Source organism: Aristolochia californica, unplaced genomic scaffold, assembly GCF_029961685.1.
Source record: "Aristolochia californica isolate CCGP_79_NKW_82.1479 unplaced genomic scaffold, dmAriCali1.0.hap1 SCAF_2, whole genome shotgun sequence".
NCBI lineage: Eukaryota > Viridiplantae > Streptophyta > Magnoliopsida > Piperales > Aristolochiaceae > Aristolochia > Aristolochia californica.
Window position 1 is genome coordinate 48,274,205 of NW_027181881.1, and position 10,597 is coordinate 48,284,801.

At 38.7% G+C, this 10,597-nt stretch overlaps 2 protein-coding genes across 2 annotated transcripts; both read right to left on the reverse strand.

Annotated features, from left to right (window-relative positions):
- Positions 1–127: 127 nt before the first annotated feature.
- Positions 128–2,764, reverse strand: LOC137956054 (small ribosomal subunit protein eS10z-like). Its single transcript, XM_068803359.1, has 5 exons — positions 2,679–2,764; positions 2,539–2,587; positions 2,168–2,447; positions 1,837–1,969; positions 128–422 (listed from the first exon to the last, which is right to left on the reverse strand). Exons 1-5 carry the CDS (start codon positions 2,679–2,681, stop codon positions 342–344), a joined length of 546 nt encoding a protein of 181 aa, XP_068659460.1. The 5' UTR covers positions 2,682–2,764; the 3' UTR covers positions 128–341.
- A 2,685-nt stretch (positions 2,765–5,449) lies between these two features.
- On the reverse strand, positions 5,450–8,914 carry LOC137956053 (probable serine/threonine-protein kinase At1g01540). The gene is made up of 7 exons (XM_068803358.1): positions 7,591–8,914; positions 7,133–7,237; positions 6,876–6,998; positions 6,631–6,801; positions 6,405–6,534; positions 6,079–6,288; positions 5,450–5,922 (listed from the first exon to the last, which is right to left on the reverse strand). The coding sequence occupies exons 1-7, from the start codon at positions 8,229–8,231 to the stop codon at positions 5,791–5,793; spliced, it is 1,512 nt and encodes a 503-aa protein (XP_068659459.1). The 5' UTR covers positions 8,232–8,914; the 3' UTR covers positions 5,450–5,790.
- Between the last annotated feature and the right edge of the window lie 1,683 nt (positions 8,915–10,597).

Consider the following 10,597-nt stretch of genomic DNA (forward strand, 5'->3'; position numbering starts at 1 on the left):
TTGGTGAAGGTCATGCATTTTTAAATGTGCTTATGGTGCTTCATTTCTATCGCACTCTTACTTGACCTTTTATCTTTAGCCTCTGAAAATGAAACTGAGGAGACAAGCCTCCTCCCTAAGTCCTCAATTAACAGTTGAAAGCTTCGATTTCAAATAAGTGGATAAAATAACCTAGAGTTTAAGCACCAACTAAATAGAGGTAGCCAGAACAAAAGCAATACAAACAGCTCTAACGAATCTATTTCAGCCAATGCCGATGCAAGACCACAAAAACTCTTCACTCTTTCAACTGTTTTTGAGAAGATCATAAAGCAATACTCTTGCTTATACGCAACATTATCTTAATCCATAGAAGACGAGCCTGGAGCAGCTGCACTATAACTGCCGCCACCTCTGCCAAACCCAGGCCTGCCACCAGTTCCCTGTGAGAAAATACAGCAAGCTTGTCAATCTTTTCCGGTTTGCAAGAATAACGGGTGAGATTTAAGATTTTCTAATGCCCTGCTTCAAGCATACAAGCTGATGACAAAAAATCAGTAATTCAAGCTGACGACAAAAAATCAGTAATTCAAGCTGATGACAAAAAATCAGTAATTCAAGCTGCTGAATATCCATACATTATCTAATGTCATACAAATTCTTCAGTTCACGTATCTACTACCCCTAATAGAGTTTTCATAATGGAGAAAGACTGAAAACGCACAATATATACTTGCATAGAAGAGACTAACTTGATTACTTTGATAGAAGTTAGATTAAATGAGTAATAGATGAGCAAAAATAAACTCTTAAATAAAGTTCAACTTTTCAAACTGACTATTTTAACTTTAGATGAAGGATGATCAATCTGAGCAGTAGCAGAATGACAAGGCCTCTTTACAAACTTATTTTCAAAAAAAAATTAAAAATAAAAACTCTCAGCCCGCTGTCTCAGGTTATGCCCAATTTTTGGGGTTGATCGCATAACCTGAGACTGTGGGATGGGTATCTTTATTTTTAACTCTTTTTTAAAAATAAGTTCGTAAAGAGGCCCTACCAAAGAGACTCACAGATAAGCTGTTCACATTACAAAGGAAAGAATATAATAACAAACAATACTATAAGTTTACAAGCAAAATAAGAGAGAGAGGTCAACCCAAACACTGCAGAAAACCTGAAACGGCGGGCTGGGAATTTTTATTTTTAATTCTTTTTTGAAAAAAAGTTCATACAGAGAGCTTATCCAGAAGCTGATAGATAAGTTGTTCACATTACAAAGGAACAAAAAGAATAACAAATAATACTACAAGTTTACAAGCAAAGTAAGACAGCCCCAACGAAATCTCATGTTTGGGTGGGGCATGCAACCAGAACCCTGTCCTACACCACCCCAACATGTTGACTATTTGATCCTAGAGCATACTCATTCTTGCTATGATTATTTTTATTTTCTCTTCTGTGGAGATTAATAGTCTAGTTTTACTGCTCTCTATTAGTCTGTTGGATATACAATCAATCATCAACTCAGCTCTCATTGTAAGTGAATGCAATCTGCTCATGAATTGACAAAATAACACAGCATATATAAGACACATGATAGAATCGCAATCCACCCAAACAAGTACTTGTTCCTTTTATCTAAAACACTATATTTTCGTTCCTTAGCAGCATACAAGTTATTCCTTGTCTTAGTTCTTTTACAGAAATCATACTCTCAGCCAACAATAATTCAGTTAGTTATCACGAATTCATAGAACCATGGTTTGACAAAACTATTCAAGTAAATAAATATTCTTACAAGCTTCAAAGTTACAAATGAGCAAATATTAAATGTAAAATATGAGCCATGCTTCATACCCTAAATGATGGCTGAAATTCAGGTGGCGCTCCACCCTTGTCTCCAAAATCACCTTGACCTCCGCGAGGGCCTCCACGGTAGCTATCTCTGTCACCAAACCTGGGTCTGTCGCCTTCAAAGCGAGGCGGACCCCTGGAAAGAAACAGAAGTGAAAGCTCGTCAATTCTAATTAAATAATTTACCAAATATCCAGGAAACCTATAATTAAAGAAGAAATTTGTAATAAAAATAAAATCACAGGAAGAAAACCAACGAGACTTTCTCCAACATACTTCCAAGATAAAATGCGAGCATATAAAAAAAGGCCCATAAAGTTCGCAAGTCCCATACCTAGGTCTGTCACCACCAGGGCCACCCATTGGACGGCCCGGAGGCTTCACTGACTTCTTAAGTGTAGCAGGAACAATCTCAGACGGCAATTTTAAGAAAGTTCTGAGGAATTCGATCCCGTCATTTGTCAAATACCAGTAATAATGCATCCAACCGAAGGTCTCTCTCACGTATTCCTTCGACTTGAAGCTCTGCATTAGCTTAATCACTTGAAGGTTGGGGACATCAATTTCTGGATGTTTTGCTAGATTAAAGTCCTTTTTCGCGTATAGTACTCCCTCTGAAATAAAAAGGATACACCAAACATCAGAAACTAATAATAAAAAATCACATAACTTCAGATTCGATTACCCAATGGAGCAATTCGTGACCTTGGAAGAGATACTTGCAGATTTCATGACGGTTCTTCTTTGAAATAATCTGCAAAGGATAGACAATAGCAATTAAAACGAGAAGCTCTTACAGCAGGAGAAGACACTGGAGTGAGAAACGGTGACGATGGGTTACATACCATGGCTTACGAGCAGAAGACCACTGTTCTCTTAGTCCAGGATCTGCTACTCGGCAGAAGCAAAGTCAGAGAGGCCAGCAGAAACCCTAACCCTAGCTTTACTGGCCCCATTTTTATATGGTTTCAAGAACAAGAGCATGAGAAGGGTAATGGGCTTTTTTAAGTTGTAGCATTTTAGGCCCACTATATAGTCATAGGAAAACCTTTAAAGCCGCCAGCCTTTGTCAATGTTAAATTGATAAAAAAAAAATCGGTCCAAAAAGTCATTAGTTGGGTATAAGAAATAGGCCTCCACGAAGCTTCAACTCGGGTCTAAAGACAAGAAACCTGCCCTGGATTCATCATCTATATTTATCTTAAGATTTCGATGAAGATCATGTAGATGTATGAGATGAAGATCAAGATCAAATTTCCAGTTTGTTGACTAACCCCCCTAGACGTATGGGAAAAATTGGTGGGTCAACCGGTTTGCATGGTTTTATTGGCTATCTCGGCCATATGAGATAGTCCTTTCGTATATTTTGCATCAAATAGTGTTTCATATTTGATCAGCTTTCCATTAGAGTATACCCAAATAAAATAAAAGAAAAAACAAAGAGATTTGCTGATCTCTTTATATTAAAACTAAAACTAGACTAGCCGATGAACAGAGTTAAATCAGACCAGGTCCCTTGTCTAGGTTATACATCTATAAGACCAAAAAAGAAGGTAAAACCCAGCTGACCTAACCAAATTTCCTCATTTAACAGGCTGACTCAACTAGCTAATGAAGTCACTATTGCAAGGAGAAATTTTTTCATATTTGTAAATATAGAGATTTACACAAAGGAGAAAGAGGGAGGGGTAACCCCTCCTCTCCCTTCTCCTCATAACAATGGGATAGGGAAGGGCAGTCCTTCCTATATTTTTTCCCTCTCATCTTCTTCTCTTCTTCTTCCTGCCTTCTTCGTCAACTAAGCAATCAATCCCCTTCCCAGATTGGTGACGACTAGGGAGGTGTTTATAACACTAAAACCAGCCTAGCTGGTTTTCTTGAAATGTGAGGAGCATTTATTTATCTTAAAATGCTACGATACAAAACACTACGAGGAACCAACTTAAATGCAATGACACATAAAATTCATGTAACATTGATTGACAACTAATTAATTATATCCAAAGAACAACCTCAAAAGCTTTCTAGTCTTCACATCTGATTCCAGCACCTCCAGGCTCCCGAACGTTGCAACAATGGCCCACCATTATTCCCCCAGTCCTGCTGAAAAGACGTTTCGAAGTTCCCAATCCTTCATCTCATTTTGCACATCATGTGCGAGAAAAATTACAAAAAAGAATGCCGATACTCGGCCTGTCGGCAGCATACTTCCAAAATACTAACCTTTATTAAGAAGAGATTACTTAAACTAAATCTATACACTTAACGTTGAAAGACACACAAATTAGTGCAATAAAGTTTGGTAAGGATGGTTTAATAACTGATATTAAATCGAGCTGTGAGACCAGAGCGATTAAAATTCACAAAGTTGCTTCACTGTGTTTGGCAATTCCTTTGTTGAGATCATCACTCTCCTCTTTACCATCTTTGGCTAGTCAAAATTTGCTTTCGTTAGTGTCAAAGGACGCAACAACTTTCTTAAAGATGGAAAATAGCTTAGCTTTCAGGAGTCGATTCACTCCAGGTAACAACCAAACAAATGGAGCTTGGTCGACCTCATTTCTGCAACTTCCATACTTGTAATATCAGAAGGAAAATACAAGAATAAAAGATGCTTTCAACTCACAACTCAGGCGACCTCACATCCATGCTAACATTCACTCGTACAAGAAGCACATGGAACCAGCTCTGAGCAGCACTAATACATAAATGCAAAGGTCACCCTCATGCAAACAAGTAGAGGTTGGTGGTCGTCACAAAGGGGTCCCTTTCCATCTGGAAGGCTGGAACCTTTCCTGCTAAGAACAAATTTTTAAATGTGATGAAGCCTTCCCCTTGACCACCCTTTTATGACCTCTGCTACCAATTCATTGATGTGAAAGGTCCAGAGGTCCCACATAGAAACCATAACCAGCTGGCTGTGTTTCTCTATTCATAAACTAGCCTCCCTGCTCTCTTCAAGAGTACCCTTAGTGTCAGAATAGCCATCTGTAAGTAGGGTCTGGTTCATGTTATATCAGTCCCACATCATAATGTCTCTTTCACACTTGATGGGAAATTTACGTTTGGTCCACATTAGGTGCCAATATGTTGTTTCTTGTTGAAATGTGACACTAATGAGAAGTTGACTGCTTGTCCACTACTGTCCAGTAATTTCAGTTAAAACCAAAGAAAACGGATAGTCATTGCAGTTGGTGATCCTTCTCAAGTCAGATTGTAGAACTGGGTGTAAAAGCAGAGACTGTACGAAAGATGATCATGGAGAAGGTTTTGTAATGCTTTACTTCTTTTATGCTTTGTAAGGGTTTCCCACTTCTTTATAAAAAGGATTTGCTTTTGTTTTTGTGAGGAGTTTTATCCATAAACAATATATTCCACCACTACCACTATACGAAGGACGTTTTCTTCCCAAATCTGTTGCAAACACACGCTTTCACATTTTTGTTCAAAACAAACATGAATACTAAATGATATACCCTCTTTTAATTTCTCCAAATTTGAGACATTTTATGGGCAGGTAGTACCAAATAACCTTCATGCTATCCAACTCTTTTGCCAAAATAAACTAGTTATGTAGCCAATCAGAATACTAAATTCTTTTAGTTCGGATCTGCAGTGACAAAAGAAACGAACAAGGAAGCTGAGATAGAAATTTGGCAATCTTACACCTGATTGAAAAAGTAACACTGAACTATAAATACAGAGAGTGTCAATGGTACAAAACTGCCGGTACCCTAGCGCACCACAGATCCAATATGACAGTCTGAATTCTAAACACTATATGGACCACAGCCAAGAGTCTGTAATGCTACACACATTACAGATCACAAAAACAATGAATAGATAATTACAGGATATGTTTGGAATAATCCAACTCCATACGGAGAAAGACAATTTGAAAGATGAAAACTCACCGACATTCAAGTGTCTAGAAGCTGTCATGTTTTCAACATCTCATCAAGTTCGAACATGGCCTCCTTTAGTGCCCACCACTTTCAAGTTACGCTGAACCTGCTTTTCTGTTGATTTTGCATCTTCTTTTGGAGTTTCATGAGTCATGCGTCCAGGTTCTCGTCCAAATCGACGATCCTGAGAGTTGTGAAATAACCAGATGACGCATATAATCAAAACAATCCACTAAAGAAACATCTTACGGAAGAATTATCCTCCTGTGCTTTCAAGCTGATTAAATTAAGAATAAAACAAAAAATGACACATTTAAACAGATTTTTTTCGAGAACTCACATCTCGATACGGAAACTCATCGACTTCAAGCATGTGAATTACATGCCCCATCTTTGGCCGCTTCTGGACATCTGGGTCTACACATCGAAGCGCCACTAGTAGTGCCCTTTTCAATGCTCTGGAAGAAGGTTTCTCTGCTATCTTAGGATCCAACACACCTTCTGGATTCCGATTCCCAACCATTGTCTTTAACCACTCTACCAAATTCACCTGGAAAGTTTTCACATGAAAACTAAACACTATACCACAGAAAAAGTTCAAAAATAACATCGAAAAGAAACAACTCTTCTTCTCCAGTGTAGATAGATAGTATTTCAAAAACTAACCTCTCCTGGAGGTCTGCTGTAATCAACTGGGTTCCTCCCTGAGATTATCTCCATAATAAGAATTCCAAAACTATACACATCGCTTCTTTCATTCAACATACCGGTGCTAGCATACTCAGGAGCTACATAGCTATCAAGCAGAAAGAAAAGATGTTACCAACTTAACATATCATGATATTCTTATGAAAAGAAACTTTCAGGATAAACTGAGAATATCTGAACCAACCCAAATGTTCCCATTACACGAGTTGTCACATAGCTCCTCTCTGAGCCTAATAGTTTGGCCAACCCAAAGTCTGAAACCTTAGAAGTCCACTGCTTATCAAGCAATATATTACTTGATTTGACATCACGATGAACAACTTTTGGTTCAAGACCTTCATGAAGATATGTCAACCTGCATTTTACTAAATTTTAGTCTTGGCAAGTGGCATATAGTTAGGCTTTGTTTGGAATAAAATGAACTAGTACCCTTTTGCTGTCCCAAGTATTATGTTCATACGGATTTCCCATGTAAGAGGACTGTGAGGCCCCACTTCTCCATGCAGCCACTGCTCTAAGTTTCCATTGTCAACATACTCATAAACAAGCATCCTACCACCACCCAAACAAACCCATCAGGAGATTTGTATTCGACAATTCTAAAAGTTCTATAAAAAATAAAACTAACTAAGCTACCTCAAACTAAAAGCAAATAACACGAGAAAAAGGCTAATTGAGATTAGTACCTGTATGCACCCTCTGCACAATAACCCAGCAATCTCACCAAATTTTTGTGCCGGACACGTCCTATTGCTTCCACTTCAACCTTAAACTCTTTTTCAGCCTGACCCCTGATTAAACAAACTCATCAGTCAAATGTGTGCAAAAGAAAACGAGTGCAAAAATGCTTCTTGAAACCTTTCCCCATATGCAGTTGACCTATTTACAGATACAGAGCAGTAACATTGATGTTGTCAATCCGGCATATCTCCTTATTGTGCTTCATCAAGAATTTATATATCATTTCATATCTCAATGACACAAAACGAATTTTCTAACTAGGTTTGAAATATCAAAGTTGTACAAAAACGGAAATTTAAGTTTTTGAATAAATGAAAAATAAGGCATCATATTATGACTAGACTCTGGCCAAAGTAAGTAACAAATGGGACTAAAATGAATACAATAAAATAAATGTAAATACCTGTTATTAAGCAAGTTCTTCACAGCAACCGTAGTATAATCTTCCAACACACCGCGGTAAACAATTCCATACCCACCTTCTCCAATAACGTTCTCATCAATGAACCCATTAGTAGCTTCCTCAAGCTCTCTGAGAGTATACCAGTGGCCCCATCCCAAATGTGAAACCTCAGGAACACTAACTGCGACCTGATCAATGGAACGATTCTCTCCACTTGCAGGAGCCGAACCCGAAGCCGAACCGCTGCCCCGCTCAGGGTACGTAATTCTATGGTCCTTGCCAATTTCAATATGAATTCTATGGAGTCCAACTGGACTCTCTTCTTCAGGTTGGAAAAGCAACTGACGCTCGGCTATGGGCACCGGTTCTGATTCAGGCAGTGGGTGAACTGGTGGCACTTGAGAGTGATCAACACGAATTTCTTGGATCTCTTTGGAGACATTTGGGATCGTGTGTTTGTGGCCAACTTTCTGCTTCGTGCTGTTGTTTCTTTTGGATGTAATCCAGATTGATATCAAGAAAAGGAGGAGAACGAAAGAGGCTCCCACAGAGATTCCAATAATAACCCATAGTCGGAGCCCAAAAATTGAAGTTCTTTTTGAGAGCTGATCACTCAGAAATGCCGACTTATATCCAGACATTTTCCAGCAAATTTCAGGAATTATGTAGTCCGTTTAGAGAATCTGATTCAACAGCAACGTAAAAAAGAAAGGGCCTCGGGGAGAAACATAAAGAATGAAAATGAATGATAAAGAAAGATTGTAAGCAGAGAAGAGATTCGAACTTGGACGAATAGCCTGATGTGGAAGCGATTATGGTGAAAGGCACGAAGTTAATCGAAAGAGAAGGTGGAGAAAATGATGCTCACCAGGAATAATCTCCGAAAAAGGTTGACTTAGGATGGAAGGAGACAGTATCAAATGACAGTGCCAGTGCAAAAGTGACAAAACAGAGAAAAAAATGCACTTGCAAAATTACAGAGGGAAAAAAATACCAGATAGTGCAGAAGATGGAGGTGGAGAATGAGGGATTCGATCGGAGATTGTCACGAAGCTGAGAAGACGAAAAAGGATCGTCGAGTCAGTTCCTAGTGATATGAATACAATCAGATGTAGCCTGCTTTCTATCACATAGCTATTCAGAGAGGTAGCGAAGAAACCACCCAGAGAGTGATTATTCGCAATGAAGATATAAAGACAGGCCGGAGCATCACAGGGGCCCCGGGCAGAGAGGAAGAGAGAGGATAGCGATGAGGAGAGAGTAAAAGGGTGAGACCGGGAGAGTGAAGACTGAAGAAGAGGGGTAGCAGCTGTCAATGATGGGACCTCTGCTACAGAATGATCCCTCGTCTCCACTTTATCAAGTTTATTTAGTTGGGTTTCGGGGAAGCTTTTGGGACAGCACTGGGTGCTTCCCCCGGTTTCCCCATCCGTTTCTATTTGATTTTGATTTTCCTTTCTTCTATCAGTTTTCATGCCATCGCCGCAGACATGGCGAGTTAGCGACACGTGGATTTGCCGAGCCCGTAACTGTTAACAGTGAACCTCGAGAACACGACAGGCCGGAGTGGGTGAAAAGAAACCGATAATTAGTCTATAGATTATTTTTCTCTTTTGTCCTTCTTCCGCGTTATGCGCTTATCTTTCTTTCCCCTTTCGATGATTCATATACGAATTATAACTATGTATTCGACCATATTTTAGAAATATGACATCCAATAAGGTCTTATTTGAAAACTATCCTAATCAAAATATGTAAAACATCATTTATTTTTTTGTTCATAGAAATTTTATTACTAACTTTTTATTTTCAAGTGGCCCATTAGAAAACAAAAATTTTTAACTTATAAACTATTTTTCGATGAGTCCACCAACTTTCATTCACACATTTACTCTCTTCGGCCTTGTTAGTGCCCTTTATAAGTAAAATGTATTTCACTTACACTGGGTAAAATGTACTAAAACCCGTTAGTGCCCTATGTAAGTTGGGAGGGAAAGTAAATTACAAATGTAATTCGCTTTCCCGAAAAGTGAATTCAGAGGGGTCGAACTCTAAATTCACTTTCCATCTGTCAATTACATCGGGTTGTCGGGAGGGTTGTCAAACGAAAGCATAGAGAAAAAAAATTGGCTCCCCTCGCTTGCGACCTTCGGCGATTTCAATCGGCCCCTCCGCAATCTCTCCTCAACGCTTGTTGAACTTCTCTTCCTCTTGCCCGTCCACAGCACTTACGACCTTTGGTGACTTCTCTCCCCCCTCTACAACCTCTTCGACTAGATTTGAAAGAAACTAGGGTTTCTTCCTGGAAATCGAAGGTTCATTCTTTTTTGTTGTTTCTAGATCGTTTGTTTACTTCTCATTTTAATTTTCGACTCCATTTTCGAAATCGCACCTCTGCCTCTGCAACCCCTCTCATTCTATTCGACATAATTTTTGCTAGTTCTGTAAGTTCTATAAGTTCAAAATCGTTCCTTACCTATACCTTTGTTTTATGTCACATTGAGTCCAATGTCATATAAATTTCATTATTTGGATCGTGAGATGAAGGGATGGAAGCCATAAGATCCTCAAATTTCAGAGGTGAGTGTCGGGCAGTGTACTGGAACTCACAAAACCTACAGAACCTATATCTGACCACTATTTCCAATAGTGATGTTGGAGATTATCCAATATGCTTCTTTCTAGTGTGTTTGTGTATTAAACCAAGTAAGCTAATGATCTTGTTGATCATCTAGTACACATTGGGGTTTCCTGTGATCACCTAGATATGATCATCTAGTAGGAAGAAAACTTACATAAGCTATGATCATCTAGACTCTCTATACTAGTTTGGTGTTACGATCCAAATTCAACTCAAAGCTTAAAAAGCATACCACTAAAGAAGGAAGAAAATATAAGATGCAAATGTAGTTATTCTAAGGAGGTCAGAATTACATTCATATTATTTTTTTCTAGAGTACCCATCTACGTTATTTTTTAACTTAGATCTTAGCTATGAACTATGAGT

Bases quoted from the DNA above. Each gene is read 5' to 3' on its own strand.
- LOC137956054 (XM_068803359.1), bottom strand. The intron at 2,448-2,538 runs GTCACGAATTGC...TTTTTATTTCAG, and splicing joins CTGCAAGTATCTCTTCCAAG to AGGGAGTACTATACGCGAAA. The intron at 1,970-2,167 runs GTATGGGACTTG...GTTTCTTTCCAG, and splicing joins CCTGGTGGTGACAGACCTAG to GGGTCCGCCTCGCTTTGAAG.
- LOC137956053 (XM_068803358.1), bottom strand. From the start codon at position 8,231: ATGTCTGGATATAAGTCGGCATTTCTGAGTGATCAGCTCTCAAAAAGA. The intron at 6,999-7,132 runs GTACTAATCTCA...GGGTGGTGGTAG, and splicing joins TGTGCAGAGGGTGCATACAG to GATGCTTGTTTATGAGTATG. The intron at 6,802-6,875 runs GTACTAGTTCAT...AGTAAAATGCAG, and splicing joins ATACTTGGGACAGCAAAAGG to GTTGACATATCTTCATGAAG.